Source organism: Spea bombifrons, chromosome 4, assembly GCF_027358695.1.
Source record: "Spea bombifrons isolate aSpeBom1 chromosome 4, aSpeBom1.2.pri, whole genome shotgun sequence".
Lineage (NCBI taxonomy): Eukaryota > Metazoa > Chordata > Amphibia > Anura > Pelobatidae > Spea > Spea bombifrons.
Window position 1 is genome coordinate 48,773,387 of NC_071090.1, and position 23,756 is coordinate 48,797,142.

Sequence of the window (23,756 nt, forward strand, 5' to 3'; positions counted from 1 at the left end):
TAATATTAAGCACTGAATGCAATCTTGACCTTTAAGAAGACAATGTTTAGTTAGTAATAAGTTCTATGGAAACAACTGATTCCAAACAAAAGCTATCACATTCTCTCTTGTAAACTAAAACATGACATTTATTCTCCCAGTATGCTTTACTGATATCAATCCTACGAAATAGGCACGTACGATAATATTATAATGCATAGTGCGTTTTGATATTGACATGTAGGGTAATGAATGTCATCTTATTTTGCACTTGTATACAATACAACCTTTGTTTTCCAGGGCAAAATAGTATTAAACTTAGGTTTTGACAACACTACTGAAAATTTTAAGTAATTCAAACACTAACATAGTTGATATAGCACTTTCTTTGGATAGCACCAATTTCCCATCAGTAAAGCCATGTGCGTAGAGTAACATTTTTGTTTGTACAGAGCTAACTTGACTACTTTTACATATACACAACCCAATATGTATACTGACATAATACATACACTGCTTGTTATTGTAAAGAAACATAGAAAGCTAAAGTGTCAGCAATATGATTTTGGCTAATTAAGGTTATATTGAAACAATTTGATTCGTTTCTGTTGTTTGTAGGTTATGAAATACAATCTTCTTTTCTGTTGTCTGTAGGTTCTGAAATACAATCTTGGTCAATTGTGGAAATACCGTTTACTGTTGAACCATAGATGAAATATTATTTATATATCTAATTTATATATTTGTTGTGCTAATTGTTCTATTCTGTTTATGGAGGGATGGTAAGCAGATAGAAGTTAGGTAGTGTTCACATTGTACCCTTACTAAATGATTTATTCATGTCAGCCAATATGTGTCCTTCCATCTGTTAGACTGCACATACTATGATACAGAGGAGCATCATGGGATTTTTAGTTAACAAACAGCTAGGAGGCCAGCACATCTTTTTGCCCAATCCTGCTGTCAATAATAACACTATTATTGGAAAAAATGTTCCCCCTTGGATTTTCCTTTGCTTCCTTGGGAGCATTGACAAGTGTGAGTGCGGATGGAAATTGCAAATTTTCACTTTCTGATGTCATGATGCACACAATAGTTCATGTTTAGCTCCCTGGACAATGCTTGTGACACAAATGGCTGCAAAATATCAGATGCATTCAGGTATGGGTGCAACTGTTCTCAAAACAGAAGTGTAGACATCTACCTAACTGCTGATGAATGTGAATTTGCTTGCTTGAAATTACTTTTGAACTCTCAAAATAACTTGTTTATTTTTTCCTGAAGGATATGTGAATGCACGGAGGCTGAAGCCGAAATTATCTTGCAGTTAAAGGGCGAGCTGAGAGAGAAGGAGCTGAAGCTAACAGACATACGCCTGGAGGCTCTTAGCTCAGCACATCACCTTGACCAAATCAGGGAAGCAATGAACCGAATGCAGGTCAGTGGTACTACAAATTGAGGCGCACCAAAAGATCCGTCTTCTAACTGTTGCTTTGAAATCTAATTCCGAGCCAGGAAATAATAAACCCAGTGCAACTTGCCTGGCAAGTAGTAATGTGTGTATCAGTATTTATATATGCGTGCCTGGAAAAGTGCTAATATATATATACTTATAGCACTTTTCCACATTACGTTTTAGCAGCTGCATCGGCATCGATAAATGCTAAATTTGCTGAATGAATCAATTAGAAATACACTGAAAAATAGTTTTCCCCCCAGATGTACTCAGATTTATAGATCATATATGTAATCAGAGGTGACCTAGGAAATGAATGAAAGTAAATTATTCTTCAAATAGTATCTTTCCATTTTTGAAAGTGATTGACAGGACATCTGTCACCGCGGTTTCATTAACACCTCTCGGTTTAATCCTCAGCAGCGTGCATGTTGATTGAGATGTCTACAATGTGCTGTTAAATGTGATATGTTTCTCCTTCAGGCATTTTGGATGATATCTATAGTTTATTCCAAACATCTGTTTGGTGTTACTTGCCTACAGATTAATTTTAGTGTGTGTGTCTTTGAAAACGCGATGGATTTTTGTTACTTGGTTGCAAATACAAAACAAGTAAACTTTATTTGCTGTGTAAAATGACAAAAATACCATAATAGACCATTTTTAATTAGAGCACTTATCAAGAAGTTTAATTTTAGAATACAACTTTGATTCTGGAAGCACCAATATGCTGCTGTGATAGGAAATGTGAAATGACTACCAATTTGGGAGTTGAATTCCCTGATATCATTATGCGTTATGAAGGGCCAACCCTATTAAGCTCCTCATGCAAAAAAGACTGAGCCGGCCCTGAATGAAGTACAGCTAAATTAGTTTGGACTTTATACGAAATTGTTTTATACATTAAGCAGGGCCAACACTTCTTGCTGGAGAAGCTCAATGGGAGTTAGTCTTTCCTTGAAAAAGGATATCAGGGAGTTCAGTTGTGAACTCCTTCCTTCAGTAAGAAAAGGAAAGGAAAAATGGGGTCTATAATTCATGTAGTAGTATATGTTAAACTATAAGGAAGTACAGATTAATGTCGCACAATCACGATATCGTCCGTTTGGTTACAGAATGAGATCGAAATACTGAAAGCCGAGAATGATAGGTTAAAGGCAGAAACCAGCACTCCAGGAAAAATGGCAAGGCCTTCCTCTGAATCTTCAAGCAGTACTTCCTCTTCTTCTTCAAGACAGTCGCTAGGGCTTTCTCTAAATAACTTGAACATTGCAGAAACGGTTTCAACGGGTATGTATCCTAATTGTTGTAAAGGCTTTGAGAGTCGAATTTCCCGAGAATTCTGTGCTGATATTTTGGGGGACGTTCTTCATAACAAAACACATTTTGACATTTTTTTTTTTAGAATGCAAACATTAATTGTATGGAAGAAAATGTAATTTTAGCATGGACATAGCTTATATCTTCAATTTAAGGAGAAAATTAGTTGGATATCAGCAGCACAGTGGTGCACGTGGCAGTAGTGTTGCTGATTTTTATGTAAACTGACATATTACTTGCCAATCTTTTCTGTTTTACTTCTTACTCAGTTTGGTTTATTTTGCCTTTTTCAGTAGCAATTGGCTGGTGTGGGTTTTTTTAGTCTTAAAAAAAGCCAGATATTTGTTAGGATTCCTTTATGCTTTAAATGGAATAGGCCTAATAATAAGTAAGAGGAACATTTTTATAATCATATATATATATACAGCCTTTAAGAACACTCGAACACTAATTGAAATTGTTTATATTAACTGTGCATTAAATAATGTTTTTATAGATATAATATTGGAGGATATTCGGGACGGCACATTCCTTAAGGAAGGACGCAGTGTTAAAATTGTCATCTCCATTAATAAAGGATATGGGCGGTCAAAGGTATTTTATTTTAAATTGACTACGTCTTCCCCTCCTTTTGTTTTATTTTCTGTAAGTTATACATTAAATTCATCATTTTGTTTCTCCTATTTATAGGATGCAAAAAGCAACTTATATTTAATAGGATCAATAGGAGTGAGTGGGAAGACCAAATGGGATGTTCTAGATGCGGTTATCAAACGTCTCTTTAAGGTAAACATTGTTTCTATTATATAAAGAGCAACGCAAATGATGCATGATTACAAATGCACAGTTTGTTATTAAAACTTATTTCATAAAAAGTTTCAGAGCATATTCTTTTGACAGTTTCTGTGAAAACGGATGCAGGTCTGCTGGTGCTATCTGCTGAGTTTCTTGGCATAATACTACAAATTAGAGCTACTCAGCTCAGTACTTCACTGCTTTTTAAAACCTCTGTACCCAACAGAAATGAATAAATGGGTGTTTATTATCTTAGTGGATTAATATCAAACTGTGAAGACATAAAAGAGAAATAACTATAATGGCACTGCTTGTGCAGGTGTAAGACGCTCTCAACCTTGAATCACAGCCACAATTCTTTTTTTGACAGACTTCTGTGGTTACTTAGTTGTATAGTTGTGTAGAAGCAGTGCCCGGGGTGCATTCGTCTTTCCACGAAAAAAATAAAGGCTCATTGTTTGGTTTCATGCGGAATTAGCTGTGAAATGTTCTAAAGGACCTTTAGAAATTATTTGGAATCATTTTCTGTTTACTGTTACTAAAATGATTAAATATTTTGAATGAAATGTAAAGCTGAGGTTTAACCTTTTCCCACTGGCTTATATTTAAGAGGGTCATGTTCTAACTGCTGTTAAATAGCTTATCTGTTAATTACCAGCACAGTCAGATTTTATATAAAGTATCTTTTATTAAATTTAATCAAACCACAATTGTTCTGGAGTTTGTCATTTAATGCAGGTGCTTGCTTTATATGTAATACTTTTGTCAATGTCACAATAATCTTTCCATGTTTTAACGGTATGTCTGAAAATCCAGACTTAGACCAGAGAACAATGTATAAGGACAACACGACTAGTCTCAATTTATGCTTCTTTATTTATCTTAAAAAAAGGCATTTATAAACTGGCCCTGTAACTTTTTGTCTGGTTCACGAAGTCCTGAAACACCAAACTAGATATAGGTGGGTTTCATAATATTTATCAAGTTGATTTTGTTTTAAAAGAGGCTTCTGAAGAACCGTTGCTCTCATATTAAATTCCAGAGCAAGTGTTCTGGAAACCATAATAATCACCACAAAACATGTTAGAAGGCATACTTCTACTGCAAATGAATGCATTGTTACATTATCAAGCCATCTTGAATCATAACTAAAACGCGAATTAAACTGACAACGTACATATGGCTACATGTATCGTGCGCATGAATGAAACAGATGCATTTTTCCATTAAGGACCCCCAAAACAGAACCGTTATATATTGCTGAGTGTGTTCCTTGAAGAGTTAAGCTCCTTGAAAATGATTGATCTTTTTCTTGTGTCTTTTGAAGGAGTACATTTACCGTGTGGATCCTGCTGCTAATTTAGGCTTAACCTCTGATTCAATCACCAGTTACTGTATAGGTGATTTGGTTAGAGGAAATAATACAGAAGTGCCTGAAATGTTACCCTGCGGTTACTTAGTAGGAGACAATAACATAATCACTGTGAACCTTAAAGGTAAATGCACCACAAACATTTTCCTCTCATAAGTCTTAGCTGCTTGTGAATACTATAAATTGGTGTGTGTATTCCTATTGGTATTCCATATACTGTATGTGGTTTATTCTGTCTTTAGAATTAGTCCTACCTTAGAACCGAAAAAAATCTCTTCTCTGTCACAGACTGTATTCAAATTCTGTCTTTCACTATTTTGTGAATTGACTCTTTCTTTATGCTAATGGTTGCTAATCCATCTAGCTCCTGACAGCAACTATCTTTTCTTGTAATGTCTCATGTATTTAAGACTTTGTTTTATTTATCTGAAGAATGGTCCTCTGAGGTCCCTAAAGCTAAAAGAGTTTATTCACTAAAGCAGAAGTGGGTAGGAGAGTTTGCAGGAGAGTTGTGGTTTCCATCCCTGGTTATTTATTCTGTGGAAGTCCACTGACATTAGATCTTCGTAATGAAAAATGAAGTGTGATAGAACTGCAAACTCCATCTTTAGTGAGCAGATCCCAATGTTACCACCACCCAAAGATTTTCATCTCTGGTACCAATACAGCACAAAAAAAACCATTTCTTTCTTTTTGTTATAAACAGTGGCCAAGGAAAAGTATAATCTCTTTTTAATAACTTGGCTCCATAATTAGAGGCCATGAATAAAAAAAAGTCTATCATTAAAATGTTGTCTAAATGTGCTTACATGGCACATTGTAATGGTCACTACTTATGCCCTGTTTTGTGCTGTTTAGATGTGTTTGAAGGTACCTGTTTATGTGTTTGCTTAATATACCCGTGTTACTAGGTCTGTTTAATTGATCTTTAGCTAACATAACACTTTGTACATTGTAGTTGGTAAAATCAATGTTAAACGTCATTAATATGTTACAATATTTACATTGTATGAAATGACAGCATACTGTGTCATAAACAGTGCAATTATTTATATGCTTCTTAGAAGTACCACATGTTTAATGCCTAAAACTCTTTTTTTAATAGAACCAGGGCAGGATAACATTTTACAAAGCTGACATTCAATATGAATTTCACAAATCTATGTTTTATCTTTGTGTTGTTTTAGGTGTAGAAGAAAACAGTTTAGACAGTTTTGTGTTTGATACCCTCATTCCGAAACCAATTAGTCAGCGTTACTTTAATTTACTGATGGAACACCACAGGATTATATTATCTGGACCCAGCGGCACAGGAAAAACATATCTGGCTAACAGACTAGCTGAATATGTGATAAATAAAAGTGGCAGGAAGAAAATTGAGGAAGCAATTGCAACCTTTAATGTGGACCACAAATCAAGCAAAGTAAGCAAGAAAAAAAATTGAGCTGTTTGTTGTTGTCGAGCAGTTGAAAGGAAAATACTGGTCATGAAAGAACTTTGGAAAATAGTAAAAGTTTTATGTGGTTTTAAAAAGGTCACTGTCTATCGTGAAACGAAGAGTTTATAGAACATATACTCCTGGGTACCTCGTTTTTTTTATTAAATTTGACATTTATCTAGGATCCAGAGTTTAATTTATTTAACGATTATTTAGAGAGGTGAAGTAGGAAAACATAGTTTAAATTATAACGAGTAGTGAAATACAGTTAGTAACTGTTCCTGTGGGTTCTACATCTGTATTGCGTTATTCTTTTTTGACATGAGTTTGATCTTAGGAATTGCGGCAGTACCTTGCCAGTCTTGCGGACCAGTGCAGTGCTGATAATGACAAAGACCTCCCACTGGTGGTAATCCTGGATAATCTTCATCATATTGGATCCCTGAGTGACATATTCAATGGATTTCTGAACTGCAAGTACAGTAAATGGTATGTTAGTAGCTGGAAGTATTTTTGGACATGTTAAATACATAACAGTTAATTGTATATCGTACTGTGTTTTCCCTTATTATTTGGTGAGCCATTCCATGATTTCACATCTGAGAGCAACAATGCACCTTGTCAAAGTCTACATACATAATATACTTGAAATAGTGAATAGGTTAAATAACTAATGTGTTTAATGTTTGCAATTATTAATTTCAAGATTTTCTGGCTCAACATAATATATTCTTCATTTTTAAGAAGTCATACCTTCTGTTATATTTTTTACACTGCGCATGCAACAGCTCATGTATGGGAGACCTAACCTCACCTAGATCAAGCAAGTTAAAGAAAACAAATTAGATTCCAAACTAAATGCAATTACATTGTCTCAAGAAACACAAAATGCACAACAGCTGCTAGAAGCTTTGTCCTTTACCCAGCATTTTTTATTCTTAGTGGTAAAGTCACAGTTTACCAAATGTTGTTTTTTTTAGTTTCTTTTAATGTGTATATAATCAGTGTTTACTTCACAATGAGCTTGAAAGGCAGAAAAATAATTTTTGTACTGTGCACATGTATGGTTAGAAAACAGAAGGTTCAATGTAAATGCTTTGTAATTAAGGACACAATTTCAATCATGGCTGCAGTGCATTTGAGAAGAGGTTATTCTGTAGATGTTAATGTTTTACTAGTAATCTAAAGCAGAAAGTGATGTCTCTTAAAAAAAATTGTCATTTGATTGCTAATGGAATTGAATACATGTGAAATTTAAAGCCCTGAGAACATAAAGTTGTTTAGCCAGCACCCTAGGAGATAAGATCACATGGAATGAAGTGTGAAATTGGTTGTTGTCACAGATGAAGCAAAACCTTTATGAAAATAAAAGAGAAAAAAAATCTTGAAATGTACATTAAACAATTACCATATCTAGTCTCTTATAATAACACAGAATACAATGGTAAAGAGGAACACCTGTGGTTACAGAATGCTCCGACCCACATTTATCAGTAGGAACAAACTAACTCCTGAGGAGGCAGGTTGACCGAGAACTCCATTAAACTTAATAGGATTTATAATAAAACTTGGCTGGCTGGATTCCATGAGAGACTTAACTCCCACGTTGCATTACCAATATGACTGACAGACTTAACAACCAACATGACATTACTTGAGTTTCACTCAATAAACGATAAAACTATAAAGTTGACAGAAGATGCGTTACAAAAGTTAGTGCTCTCTTTACAAAATCCAATTATTTCATTACTTCAATTTCTCTTTCTAAACTAAACATCTTTATTTTTTTCCTAGCCCATATATTATTGGGACAATGAATCAAAGTATTTCTTCCTCGCCGAATTTAGAGTTACACCACAATTTCAGGTAATCAAGTGCTTGAAACTATTAAGTATCTGTGTATAGATTTCATTATGTTATGTGAATCATGGATTTCAAATAGTTTTCTCAGAACATGTCTTCTTGTGTAGCTGTTTTGTCAATTAAACTACAGTTTCTTCCGTTTCTTCCATTACAATGGATTCCATAAATATTAAGTGCTATTTCTCTTAGTATTATCTGTCATATATATATATATATACATTTCCACTATGTATCTGCCCGAAGAATTGTTTGGAGCACAAGAACAATGTCTGTGTATTGTATTTTTACATTTTAGGTGGGTTCTATGTGCTAACCATACTGATCCAGTTAAAGGATTTCTTGGAAGGTACTTGAGAAGGAAATTGATTGAAACAGAGATAGAAAAAAATATGAGAAACAATGAACTTGTCAAAATCATCGAGTGGATTCCAAAGGCATGGCATCATCTCAATAGCTTTTTGGAAACACACAGTTCCTCTGATGTGACTATTGGTAAGTAGCATTTGTATAATATGTTTACCAGACTAGTATGAAAGATGTCTTTGTCAATAGCTTTTGATAGATTTTTAATATATATATATTTAAAGACTACTACTAGGGAACAAATTGAGCTCAAGCTTGGCAACTTGGAGAAGCAACCCAGAAAATGTCCAGAAATGTCTTGGTCACCAACTTCAATGGTTTTAGTAAGGTTTAACAACTATGAGGGGACACACTTTCCTGGCGTTATCTTAAGGAAATATGTGTTAAAAAGAGAAAAATGTCATGTTAATTTTTCACTTTGTTTTTCTATGTCTTTCAGTCCAGTTCCAAAACTTCTTCATTCTTTTTCTGTGTGACAGCTCTAAAGATCTTGCTAAAATCTAGATAAACCACATTTACTGTTCTGCACTGATCTATTACCTTAATCGTCCAGTCAAAGAAAATCAATTTCAAGGTTTGAGTAATGTGCTCTCGCCTTAAGAAAATCCATGCTTCAAGTTCCTGAACTATGGATTTTTATCAATTCTTTCTTTGTTTCTTATTTCTGGATTTCGAATCACTGGCCTGTAGTTAACAGCTTCAGCTCTAGTGCAGTTTTTGTTATCACTGGATGGTATTTTTACCGTTTCTGCCCTCAACATGCATTCAACAGTGGAAATGATTCATTGATTATAATGTGATTGGATATATGCAGCAACGTATTACTTGTATATTTTGGTATCAAAAAAACAAGAATTAGGTGATCTTGATCTTTAATCGTAATAAAGCATTCTCCTACTGCTCTGTCTATTACAAGTGTGTCTATATATATTAGACAAACTTGTCTATAAATACCTGCAGTTGCACATAAAATGTCGCTTTGTGATTTTTTTTATATATTTAATGTAATGCTTACATTTGTAAATATTACATAATTTAAAATAGACGTAACTTTTTCATACACATATTTTATTGTGAGACATTCTGTGCCAGAAAACAAATGCTTAACTATTTTACCATTAGCAGTTTAATTCACTTTAGCAAGCCGTGAACCAGTTTTATTTTTTTACTGGCTGCATTTAGGAATCCTATTTCCCAAAGTGATAGTATCTGTTTGACTAGCCATTACATGTAGTTACTATATTATCCCAAAATAGCTCATGCCTATCTTATAAACCCCCTGCTGCTCATTTTAAACAATATGATTTCCGCCTCAAAGTCCTGACAACTGTTGCTTCTTTCGGCGGCATTAAGTGTAATTGGGTTTCACGTTTTCTCTGGCGATTTTAATTATTAATTAATGGAGCTTTTACGCTTTCCACTGATTAACTGTAAGACGTGATTCCAGTCTAATAAAAGTCCTACCTATCTAAGTCAATGGTAAATGATGTTTTCAAATTTACTGAGCCGTAGGAGTCAACGCAATTACGTGAAACCGTAGGGGGTATTAGCATCCACTGAGTTCTACCTAGTTTGTGTAACTGGGTTAATAATGTTTTTAGTTCTGGTTAAGCTTTTAGTTCCTTATTCAACTTGAAAATAGCATTAATACTAAGCATGTGAGTATAACCATTCTATTGTTTTAATCCTAGGACCTCGCCTTTTTCTTTCTTGCCCAATGGATGTGGATGGGGCTAGAGTATGGTATACAGATCTCTGGAACTATTCAGTAATTCCATATCTGCTAGAGGCCGTGAGAGAAGGACTTCAGGTATGAATTAAATTCAGTGAATTCTACATACATTATGCCTAGCTACTTTATCCCAATCTACAAGACACATTCCCGTATTCCTTATCACACTGACTGTGGTAAACAATACAATGGCTCAGTCTTAATCATCCAAGAACACATTCTGACTAATGGAGGACTCACTTCATCAGCATTACCCTAAAGAATCAGTTCAGTGTGGTGCTGGAGCAGGGGAAGTCGCCCAAATTATTTCATGATTGACTTCCATAGCTACCTACAGATCTGCAGACAAAGGATGTTTATTAAAACAAAATTAAATAAAACTATTTTTGTTGGGGCTCACCCATATTACTGTACACAGCACTGTATGCTCAATATTTTTAGTTTATTTAAATTAAGAGGACAATGAATAGTTTGAAAATGCATATGACTGGGGTTCTGTGAGGACTAGCTCACTTATGGGTTTCTTCAAAAGAATATACAGATATACAGTATATTCACGGGAACTTTTGAAAAGGAATATGATATAACAAATCAATAACACATTACAACTAAATGACTGCAACATATGTTTATTATGAGGGTTTTTAATATTCATGTATTTGATTGCTATAAGTCCAATACATGTGTTCTAAATAACATTCGTTGTTTTAGAGAGTAGATTGTTACAAATATGTCTGTTCTCTTACCCTTTTTAATGAGTTAATCATGTAAAATAAGATTCTAAATGGTACATCACATATCTGCAGATGTTTGGAAAAAGAGCCCCCTGGGAAGATCCATCCAAGTGGGTATTAGACACATTCCCCTGGAACAGCACTACATTGCAGCATGACTGTCCAGCCTTGCTACAGCTTAGGCCAGAAGATGTAGGATATGATGGGTATGCCACTGCCAAAGAGGGAACTTCTTCCAAAAGTGTTTCTGAGAGTGAAAAAGAAGGCGATCCATTGGTGAGTATTACCAAAATAAAGTACTTTAAGTTAAACAATGAACTTTTTTGAGTGTTTCTTCATTTTTTATTTCTCAAAGTGAAGTAGATTTTTTGTACTTCAAATATCCATTTGTGATCTTAACTAAACATAGTGACACTTATCATTTCTCTGTGTGATGCAGGATTAGTTAGTGTAAATTAACTTGTCACCATTTTATACACTCATTGAAAATCAGTGAGATTGTTGTGATGTGCTCCTTTTAAACTTTACATTGTTGGAAGATATGTGCCAAACCTTGTAAAATGTGTGCTAATTTTATGAGGTTTTGCAAAAAGAGGTGGCTTTTTAGACCAACCTCTGCATGCCCGGATGTCAGATCAATAAGGTATTACTATCAGATAAACGGACTCATTGACAATTGCTTTTAAAGTAACATGTTAAATATCTGAACTGGACTCTGTACATTATATAAGGTTTCTTTTTCAAATTTGTAAAGCAGTTGACAGACCGTGTTTACCAATATTAGTTTGGAACCATATATTGACTTTAATTTAATAGAGGTGTATTGATAATCTCCCAGAACAGAGCTTTTAACATACCATGACAAGAGTGAAGGAAGTCCTTGGATTTCTCTGGGGAGAGAACATCAATGACAATACCAATCTCAAGTGTGCATTACATTTTAACACGAGGGCTCAACATAATCCTTATACCACCTTGTTGCCACCTTGACCCATGTTCTACAAATTTGTCAGATTTTCTAGCACAAACTGTGTTTCTTTTTGTATAAGTAACTTGCAAATCTTGACATAAAATAAAATTGATTGTTGGCATTTAATGTCAAACCTGATAAACCTCAAGCAATCTATGCCAAAAATGCTTTCGGTTAGGGAACTTCTGTTGTTACTGCTATTGAACACCAGGTGGCGCTGGTGTAAAATTGGATTTTTTTCCCGCCATAAATATACTTATTTGTCTCAAAGTGCTGTTAGTTTTCATACGTATTTGATCCATTTGACAAGAGAACAGTGAAACACACTGGAATGCTTCTTTCATTACACACTTTACCAAAAAATGTGGATTACTTGATCTAATTACAATTATACTTATATCCCAGATGCTTGGCTCTGATACTGTTATCAGAAGTACTGTGAACAGCTTTAGCATTTGAATGGCGAAAATACACATGCAGCTTCTTTGAAGGGATAATGCATTATCAACAGCTACATGGATGTTCTAGACTTGAATCTAGGATAGATAGTGCTGTATGTCATCAGCATTTAGATTGACTTTTTACCAAGTTCAAGGTGTTTTTCTCCATGTGCCATCTTTTATGTTAAACTGCTTTCTGACACTTTTTACAGATTTGTATGTAGGTCAGCTAAGCTTCTGTCACTGGGTATAATATAGGACCTCAACATTTTTATACATTTGGAATGAACTGGATTACGCAACCTTTTTTAGTTGTTCAGATTCTCCAAGCCAAATATAACATTCAAAATAAAATTCAAATGTAGTATAGTTCAGTTGTTTTTTTTTTTTTTTTAGAAATGCACTTTAATGTGATTAAATACCTTTTAAAGCTTATTCAAGTCATTTTGACAGTCGAATTTCTTGTTATGCACGGCCTGCATTCATTGTTCTTAGAATTTGTATAGCAAAGATGGCACTGAAAGATGCCATCCTTTCACCAGTTAAATGGAAGAGTAGCTGAGAACGAGATGGGAAAAAATATTGTTATAAACTATGAACATTTAAACATGCATAAAATGTTTTATTATGAAATAGTTTATTTTTTGCATAGAAAACAATGCAGTCTTATATGCATGAATTTTTCCCATTGATTAATTTGATCTACATACAATGTCCTCAACAACCATTTATTTTAAGCTAAGAAAAATGACTTCATGAAAACCATCATAATTAAACAGCGACCTTGTTGGGTCTCCTTTTTATTTTTGGCACACTGGAGAATTTTACTCATGAGTGATTCACCCGATTCTTTGTTGTAATGCTTAGGTTACATGAAAATCTAATAAATCATTATTAATTAAAGTGCTAAAAGCACCATTATCAATAAAAGGAACAAGGAGATGTTCTTGTTTTCATAGATGAACAACTTCCTTAACTAAGATGGATTGCTCCTTTCTTTCAAGAATAATCCTTCCTACGCCTTTTTATTTAATAAATTGGTATATTGCTCTATAAATGATGCATTTTCAAACATAAACCTGAATTGATTGCCTATCTCAATGACATTTAATATTGTGCTTTCTAGAAAATTAAGAATAACTTCATAATCAAGGTTTTAGTATATGTGCAGTCAACAGACAGTAAAAGTGATTTTGGTTTTACATCATGCAAAAATCTGTTCGACCGATTGAAAGAATTGATGGCTCCTAAATATCTTGTACTATTTTGTTTCAGATGAGCATGTTAATGCGGCTCCAAGAAGCAGCCAATTTCTCAAGTGCACAAAGCTGTGACAGTGATAGCACAAGCCACCATGATGACATATTGGATCCTTCTCTTGAATCAACTCTCTAGAGAAGCAATCACAGAAGGCAAAAGTCATTTTTAGATCACTGCCTCTCCAAATGCAGCACACGTGGGCTTCAGTGTGAAGAGAAGGTGCTGGTAGGCAGATGAGTCGTTTCTGAAAAGGTGGAAAATCAAAGCGTAGAGCTTGAATGAATTTAATTTCAGATCATTTTAACATCAGCCGACTAGAGAGTGTCTCCATTAGTCAACTGGAAAGGGCCCAAGACAGAGGGCAAGCGAGCAGATTGCACATTTGTTAGCCAAACTGGAATTACTTTGTTTTTGGTTTATAAAACGTTTACAGCACAGATGTGTGTATAATGTGTTATTTTGTTTTATTATATACTGTATCAATAGTTGAGTGTTTTTAATTCACTTCAAACCTCTGATGTACTGCGTAGTGCAGGTCACATGGCAACATTAGCGTGATTGTTGTGTACAGCCTCCATACTAGATCAAAATGAATGATCCTCAGAAAAATAAAAAGCACACAATGTATTGTGCAGCTACCAGAAAATCTACTGTGATATACTGGAAAAAGTGCCAATTTAAATTCAGAACTGCCATGCTCACAATGAGGAACTCACTCGGTCATAACACGATTGATCAACCACCTGCCCACCCACCTAAACCATTTTATATGAAGTATTAACGATTCAAGGCTTTCTTTTAAATTTCACACGTCTGAGTCTAGTGAGTTAAGAAAGAATAACATTTCTATGGTGCTCTCTCACTGCCTTAAAAAGTATATCTCATAGTATTACAGTCAAAACCATTGATGTCATATGCTGCATTTATTTGACATTTACCATGAAATGTGACGCTTAGCACAGTAACCACGCATTTCGCTTGATTTTGCGGTGGTTTTATCAAGAAACAGCAATTACGACGCGATGTGGAATTATTTTCTTCTTGTTAGTGTATTTATTTTGTTAATCTTAGAAATACAGGTAAAATAGCACATTTTTACAATCACTTCACAATGGAAACAGGTGGTTTTAAATAGAATTCCCTTTTTTTTTCTTAAGCATTCTCAAAGTATAAATGTTTTAAATGAATTACCAGCAGAGCTGGGAGCACTTGACAAAGCATGAGCACAAATATTTTATTTTTCTTTCCTCCCCTCCTCCTTGCGATTTTAGGCATGTTTAAATTTCTCCTCTTGTAAATGGGGTTCTGCGGTGTCAAATACAAATGAAGCAGTGTAGAGTTTTTATTATTAAATGGGTTGGTTTTGCACAGTCTACTGGGTGGGTGTTGTAAATAATTAGCAATGACGAGACTAAAAATGCCTTGCACCAGTTCAATACGATCAAAAAAAACAAATTTGTATTTTAATCCTGTTGGTGTTTGTTTCACTTCTCAAAATACTCTGTATGTTGTAAAACGGATACAGAATGCAAACCTTCAGATTGTTTATCCTGGTGTATGTGTGTGTAACTTCAGTTTGTTATGACTATGCAGGAGTCACAAAGCTACAAGCCAGCATGTTTTAAAATCTGTATGCAGAGCCAATAAATAATATGGAGATTTCACACTTTGAGCAGATTGCATGAAAACTGATGATTCACAGAATTAGATTTACAGCTGAAATATATATATTTATATTATATATATATATATATATATATATATATATATATATATATATATATATATATATATATATATTTAAGGGCTATGGCATTGTGTAGAAAACACAAAGCAAATACTACCTGAAACATCTGGTGCTACTAACTCTTCGTGGCCACCATTCGGTCATCTACTGTAATTCTTATATGAAAATAACTCTATAAGGTCAAAATAAGGACTTTATTTTTAAGACTGGTATTTCCTACACGGTGCTATTGCCCAGATGCATAACTTTCGATCACTTTATGCACATACCGTTAAGAACATTTGGGTTTACAGCTGCTTGACCAAGCAAAAATGTATACTTCTAATCAGTGGCTCCAGATTCCATGTGTCCATTAGTTATATGTGGTCTGGGATCCTGCAGACTTTTCCCTGCCGTTTATGATGTACGCACCAGACATTACCATACACAGAACTTCCTGCAATACATCTCAGTGAGTACATGTAGTTTACAACAAGGAAAAAATATTTGTGAAACATTTGTCTGTACACATTTTATATTTTGTACATTTTTGATGTAACATATCATGTAAATAGACAGAAGCAGTGAAATAATTCATTTGAAAGGTTTTGTAGTCTTTGTAAAGCCCTTATAATGTTTTTTCTTTTCTTGGTGTAATCGAATTTCATTGGATGATGTATTTTCTATGAGTTGATTGTTCTAGCTTGTATACCCGCTTGCCTCTATTTTTTGCAGGTGTGCGCAGTGTAATTGTCTAAATTATTACTTTGCCATTAAAGTGGAATTATTTATTGAAAAGTAATAGTGCTTTCTTTGCATACATGCCAAAATCAATGTATAATGTGTATCATGTGCCTGAAACAAAACTCAATTGTTTACAGGTGAGTGTGTGTCATATACAATGGGAAAGATGCTAGTGCACTATATGGTCTCTTTATCAGCTGTACTTTGATGTAGTGTTAGAAAAATTGATCCGACCAACAGTTCACTGATTTGGGCCTTAGTTGAGAAGTCTAGAGATTCTTCATGGGACCAGTCAGTGTTCATACTGTAAGGTCCTATGGTCCATGATACCAAGCAATAAAGAGACACATTCTGCTGAAACTGATTTTAATTTGAAGTCTGACCCAATGAGCTATAGAATGCCATATGTACTGTAACAAATATAAACAAAGTATTGCAGAAATGTCATTATTGATCGATTGCTTTTATACGATCTAAAGGGTACAAGTTACAACTATAATGTCATAGTTTGGAAATAAGGTTAGGGCTAATAGAGCTTGTAGTGGAACACAAGGTTCCATTATTTGGAACAAGCACAAGGAGACTGCTAAAAAAAACCACACATGTGGCAAAAGAGGATTAATAGGAACCACAAGGGAATAGAGAAGGGACACAAAAAACTACGCAGAAGTGTATGTGTGTGAGGAGGGAGTTAGGGCAGACATTCAGTGCTTTGTTTCACCAGTCTGTAAGACTATTTTTTTACACAATAGATTTATCCAATGTTGAACACCAAGATGTATGCTGACAGAGGAAAATACCTTATGTCAGCAAACTAGTTCAGATCCCAAAACAACGCAACACCAAAACATGGTCTTCAAGAACAAATATAGTTTGTCGTAGGGGTAAAACATGAGTGAACGTCCAGTGGGTCTGAAATGTGCCTAGGCCCTGAAGATGCCCCCCCCCCTTTGTAGGTAGGATAGGGGCCTACCTCTGGTAAAGGAGAAGGAGCAGGGACAAGAAAGAGAGAGAATAGAGACTGAGGGGAGCCGAAAGAGTAAACTGAGGGGGGTAGGAAAAGCGATAATGAAACGCTCTGAAGAAGAGGGTCCTCAAGATTATAAATACTCAAGGAGACTCCTCACAAATACAGGCTAAAAACTGCCTTTACATCTGTGGTAGGGATAAAACATGAACGAAAGTCCAGTGGGTCTCAAATGTGCCTAGACCCCGAATACGCCCCCCCCTTGTAGATAGGATAGGGGCCAAAGAACTAAACAAATGCTGAATGTTATCATTTACAAGGTCTTTGAAGGCTCATCTCAACTACTGTTCTGTGTTCGAAATGTTACACATTCATAGTGTTGGAGGAAAGGTTGAGATTAGTATGGCAGAAGGTAGCAAAAGGTAGAACCAAATTTAGAGAGAAACATTTTGGGGGTTTTATTTTAAGCACCCTTAACCCCCCATCCTCCTCCCTCCACTCATGAAACAAGTAGAGCTGCTGAGCAGTTCTGGATACATTTCTCTAAATAAGCCCCACCTTCCCTCCCTGCACATGAAACGATACTGAGCAGCTCTGCCTAAACGGGCCCCCTTCCCTCTGTCAGGGCTTAGTGCAAGCGGAGCACAGCGCAGAGAGACACCAGAGATGAAACAAACACAAGGAATGCCAAAAGTACTTCAAACAAGAATTTATTTTACCAGATCCTGATGGCTTGAAGAAGCAGCGTAGAATCATACAATAGTCCAGACAAGCCAAGGTCAACGGCAGATTATCACAAAGTCCATAAAACAAGCCAAGGTCAAAATAGCCAGGGAATCCTCAGAGAAACAGGTATCAAGCAAAGCAAATATGGGGAAACAGGATACAGGGAACAAGGCACAGCTTGGTCAATGAGCAAGCACTGTTTGAGCAGTGCTGGGGGTTATATAGCTCTGCTAGGTTTTGACTCCTCCCTTCCCAGTCCTAGAGCGCCTCCACCTCGCATTATCTACTCTTAGAGTGCTGCTCTCCATCTTAACTATCCCCCGCCTTTGGCCTTGCCTCCTTCAAGGAAGATACGCCATCAGGTAGCAGGACACGCCCCCTCCATCAGCAACTTGGTTGTGCTTGCTCTCCGCGAGGTGCGTTTCACTAGAGGCCAGAGATGTGGCCTATTCCATAACTGAGTGGTCCCTGGATTTGGATGCAGCTTGCGGAGAGCTCTTGGTCTGATGTTTTGGTAAGTTACGGGCCTGATGCCCTCCCTGCACATGAAACAAGTAGAGCTGCTGAACAGCCCTGTGTAGATTTATTTAAAGGAGCCCTCCTCTTCTTGCAGATGAAACAAGCAAAGCAGCTCTGGATACCTTCCCCTAAATGTGCCCCCCTTTCCTGCCCATGAAATGAGTAGAGCTGCAGCTCTACTCCCAAATGAGCCCCCCCCAACCCTACCTGTGTGGCGAGGAGAGCAGATGAAAAGAATTTAGAGCGCTTACCCAGTCTTGAGAAGGAGGAGGTGGAAAGCTGAGTGAGAGGAATCCCAAGGGAGGTGAGAGACTTGACAAGGTGCAGCGAAATGCACAAAGATGCCCTGGAAGTGTAAACGAAATGCCCTGCAAGTGCTAGGGAGACGCCCTTCAAGCAACCACAAAACACCCCAACAGGGCTACCGAAACGCCCCAACAGCAGAGAAACCTGCTGGTGTTGACCCTTTATAATGAGTAGTGAAGAGAAAGAGTTAAACGCTCCTGAAAATTCTCCTGCCACCTCTTTTTTAGTGAATAAACTCCACTGAGTTAATAGGTTAATAGTCATTCAAATCTCTTACTTAATCATTAAGGAAAATCAGCGGTAGTCATTTATCATTTTCTTACGTATTGTCTCCAATTTCAATATCCTTATGGCTGCTTAGAATTTTCCCAACTTGATAGGAAATACAGCTAATAACACAAATAAATTTAAAGCAAATCTGTTAAGAAACCAATCAGCATTTTTATATGGGGGTTTTCATGAAGACAAATCTATTTCAATTAAGTTTCATTATGGATCGTCCCTGTAGAAATGTGTTCCAGAATCTTGCATTTGATAGAACCAATTATGCATGAGACCCTTTGACCTTGAAGACTTTGAAATAAAGTGATGGTTCTCACACACATTAAATCCAGGTAAGAGAATTACGCTCCTTCAAGCCCAAAATATTTCATATGCCGCTATCAATTAAACGGTTTCATGCTGTGTAAGAGACCTCCAATTTGTATACCAAAACATTGTACGCTGCAAGAGTTTATTGTGTAAAAGTCATTGGAAACATATTTGATAATGTACATGTTATGTTTGTGCAGATTTGAGAAATGTGAACATATTAAATGGTTCTCTAATCAGCTTTGGGATCAAATATTTCTGCAGGTTTTTCTCAAGTAAAGGAACATTCAGAGAAGTGGTTGGAATATCTGATATTATTGATATATATTTGATATTGAAACAGTATACCTGGAGAAATACCAGAACCCAGTGTTATCTTGGGATCTTAACCTGGATGCTCCAATACGCATACATCACATCTGGCTTTGGAAACTAATATTTAACTTCCACAGCACTGTAGAACCATACGCTTAGTCAATAAAGGAATTGTGCATGCAAATAACTATAACATTTAAATTGTAAATTATTACCCCATGGAAACAAAAGCTCTATGTATCAATCTATGTATCAATCTTTTATATTGTGTACTGCCTCTTATGTATGTTTTAGAGATTTTCATCCATACCTTTTCATGATGAAATTACATTTTACCTGTACTTTTACTAAAACAAGATTTATACAATACTGATAGTTTCAAATTCATACTAGACTCTCACAAATGTAAAAACCTTTTCTTGATTTGATTGGCCGCTACATTTTACAAAGCTCATTGCAAATTACATAGAGCTTTTCGTAGTACTTAAAAAAAACATGACTATAAACAGGCTATACACCCAAAATACACATAACTAAGCCCATTCGTGATGTAAGGTCCATTGGAAAATCAATGTTCATTGCACAACCTATGTGTTTTTGATGAAGCCCTGCTGCCACTTTGGAACTCCTCAATAATACTAAAGAGCTACTTGTGCGCCATAATCCATTACTGACAAGAGGGTGTTTTCTTTTAAGAGCAGCCTATAACCTCTGTCATATAACCTTTGGAGGAGCTTATATCTATTCATAATGCTCTTTTGGGGAATTCTTGAAACGTGCCATTTTAAGGCTTGGTTGGAAAGTCCCCAGTGAATTTAGAGTATAAAGAACTCCCGAGGGGACAATTTTCTGCATAAATATAACTACTAACAACACTTTTCAATGAAATTACTCATTGTAAATTCTATATATATAATGTTTTATTGAGCACACATTTGGGTGGGGTGCAATCATATTTCTAGAGGTCCAGTGCTTAATAAGAAACATAATTAAAAGACATAAAAACATAAAAATATGATATGCAGAATGCAACATGGATCCTGAAATAAGTGTACAGCATATGGTTAAAACAGTGGTTCATATAAAATGAGCAACCAATGGATGTTTATGCTGATTGCCCACTTTTTCTACTTTGAACCATAATTACCGTTACTACATAACCCTTTATAAAATGGCTTTGATATGACTATGCTACAGACATACCTGGAGTAAACAATAATTCATCTAATTTACACAAAGCGAAAGTGTTTGAGCGTGTAGAAGTTTTAAATAGAGGATATTAATTAGGATTGAATTGGTTACTGGTTAAAGAACAAAACAATTTTCAAATTAGTACATATGGATTACAACAGCCCCTATGCATAATGCTTGATATGGGTCTGCGTATTTCAATGGACAGACGTTATAGGTGTAGGTCAACAGTAAGAGAACAGCCTGTTGGTCAGATATACACAATGGAGTAGATGTCTTCCCCAGGTATCATCCATCAAACAAAATAAATCTTTCCTCTAAACATCCTTGTGTATCCTACCTTCAGATTTCCCCCTGGGGTTCCCTTCCAGCTTGTAAGTTCCACTACATTAATATAATCTTTTTTTTTTTTTAATGAACATTGTCAAATGTATTCAAGTTGTTCCATGCAACACTTTATATTATTCTGTTTGTAGAGTTTAAATTGAAAGAACTATCATTTGTAGTACAAGGAATTGATGTGAAGCAACAATGTGATCATTTAAAGTAATTTATCAATGTTTATTTTGGATTGTAGTTGAATTAAGAAGAAAGCAAATGCAATTTGGTCTTAGAAGGAAGGTCACATGGTCCACATCCCAGTTAATTTATCTTCTCTGACAGATCCATTTTCTACTGCTAGCATCATTAGCCAGAAATACATTTGTCTAAGGAAAGTGAGTTTGTGGTCACTTCAAAGACTTGATCTGCAAAGGGATTTCATTTGATTTGTTCTATTATTCAGTTGGCAGGTTATATATATATATATATATATATATATATATATATATATATATATATATAATTTGTGTACAAGCAAACATTTATATCAGTAAGATATGCTTCCACTGGCTTCACTATGCATTATGAATGGAAAGCTCTGGCAAGTTTCTTTTGCTATAAGGCTGAGCTGACCCTGCATATTTTATAGTTCAACCGGTGACTTGCTTTTACGGATATCTCACAAATTTAACCATGCATTGGGCTAACCAATCAGGTGGAGCTCACTGGGATCGACCCTTCATATTGTAGTAGTGAAGTTGGCATGTTAAAAATATACCTTTATTGCTAGCATTTACTGCCAAGTATGGTCTGTTTGAAAAGGTGATTTATGGAGTTGAGGTAAAAAAAAAAAAACAGGAACAATCTTTGTGGTTCTATGCTCGTCATTAAAATATGATACATTTTTTGTCTTATCTCTTTATTTCTCTATCTCTTTCTTACAAATCTCTCTCTCTCCCTTTAATTCCCATCTTTTCCCAATCTCCCCCTCTCTCTCTCCCTTTAATTCCCATCCATTCTCTCTCCCTTTTTCTTTTTTTCCCAGGATGAAGAAGGCACCTGTTTACTCCAGCTTTCTGCCTGCATGGATGACATCTTGAAGCTGCAATGGTTCTCATGTACAGCTCTCTTTTAAATCCTTTTTTAGAAGTAAATTTGACCTTTACAGTAGTGCTGTCGCAGCTTTTTGGTCAGCTTCATAGTGGAGCTACTCTAACATGCCACCATCTGCAATTGCTGCAAGATCACACCCTTCTTTCTCTGTTTCTCTCCGTTTTTCTTTCTCTCTCTCTTTTTTCTCTTAACACTTTTTAAAAAAATCTTTCCCCTATATTTCTTCTTTCTCTCTCCCCTCAGAGATTTCTATTAGCAAAAGGAACCCCTGTGATTTCACTGGTGGCACCACCAGAAGGGTTACCCTCTAGAGCAATCATGGGAATCCTATGAGGAGCAGCTCCATGACAGCTCTGTTAAACATGCTGTAAGAAATTATGCACTTAGAAATATACTCACACTAAATCGCTAAATCACTAAATCACTCCTGGCTGGCTCGCCAAATGTTATAAATATAAAAACGTGTCTGTATTTTATGAATCTTACTATAATTATTGAATAACATTTACTGTATGAATATATATATATTTACACTGTTATGCTATCAATAACTACTATCGAGTGTAAAGTCAGAGTCCACACTCCTTGTTTTCTGCAATTAACAATATTTATTAAGAGAGGCTAAACAAATTAACAATACATATACAAATTACTATAAGTTAGTATATGCTGTTACCAAACTAACTATTCATTGATTGAATGGAAATAACAAAGAAACAGCAGGATAAGCCTGTAAACACGTGATACAATTACCACTCCCTTGTGATCATCTCCACGCAGACTCAGAGAGAGAGAGAGAGAGTTGGCAGGACTTTATAAACCCAATAAGTCCTCCTTCTGCTGGACACTCCCCTGGTAACCTATCTTCTCCAGTGACCCTTAGAGACCAAGGTGATAGAAAAGGGAAAGGACATTGCACTGGGGGAGGGAGTGGAAGGTGACCAAATGTCCTAACTGATTTGCCATGTGCTCTGCAGAGAAGAATCTCCATTTTATGTTTGAGACCACCTTAAGGTCTTGTATAGAGAGGCTTTGCCCATTGGATCTCTGCATCATAACACCATTTCACTTCATTGGCATACAGTTGGTTGTCAATCATGCCTTCCTTTTTACATCCCTCCTTTTGACAATGAAGTGGATGAGTCCCCTGGACTCTATAAAACCCACTGGAGACAAGAGGGAGAGCGTACCTCGCAGTGTATCTACAATGTATGCATGCCCAGCCCGCTATTCACAGAGTTCTTTCCATTTGCATTCCATAATGGAGGTGATATACTCTGGCAATCAATGACTTCAGGTAACAACACATACAAACTTGAATAACAATACATACTACAAAAACACACAATACAATAATAAATGGATGTATGAATAGGTTCCCCAGAGCAGTACCCCATGTTGATTAGAGAAAGTATTAGCTAACTTTTGCCACCAAGTTGTACTAGGAGTGTCAGCTAACAACTGTAGTGCTGCTGTCATACTGGCTATGTCTACTGCATTCACTAACCCAACCCA

The 23,756-nt window shown here is 35.7% G+C and overlaps 1 protein-coding gene across 2 annotated transcripts in view; it reads left to right on the forward strand.

The window, feature by feature from the left end:
- Window positions 1–15,177, forward strand: part of NAV3 (neuron navigator 3) — a 151,120-nt gene extending 135,943 nt beyond the window's left edge. For both annotated transcript variants that reach the window (XM_053462634.1, XM_053462633.1), the window contains exons 27-38: window positions 1,264–1,417; window positions 2,551–2,725; window positions 3,252–3,349; window positions 3,446–3,541; window positions 4,878–5,046; window positions 6,110–6,345; window positions 6,698–6,849; window positions 8,155–8,226; window positions 8,519–8,715; window positions 10,278–10,396; window positions 11,125–11,328; window positions 13,738–15,177. In XM_053462634.1, the coding sequence (XP_053318609.1) occupies window positions 1,264–1,417; window positions 2,551–2,725; window positions 3,252–3,349; window positions 3,446–3,541; window positions 4,878–5,046; window positions 6,110–6,345; window positions 6,698–6,849; window positions 8,155–8,226; window positions 8,519–8,715; window positions 10,278–10,396; window positions 11,125–11,328; window positions 13,738–13,857 (1,792 nt within the window). In that variant the 3' untranslated portion in view covers window positions 13,858–15,177. The remainder of the gene's footprint in view (window positions 1–1,263; window positions 1,418–2,550; window positions 2,726–3,251; window positions 3,350–3,445; window positions 3,542–4,877; window positions 5,047–6,109; window positions 6,346–6,697; window positions 6,850–8,154; window positions 8,227–8,518; window positions 8,716–10,277; window positions 10,397–11,124; window positions 11,329–13,737) is intronic.
- The last annotated feature ends 8,579 nt before the right edge of the window (window positions 15,178–23,756 follow it).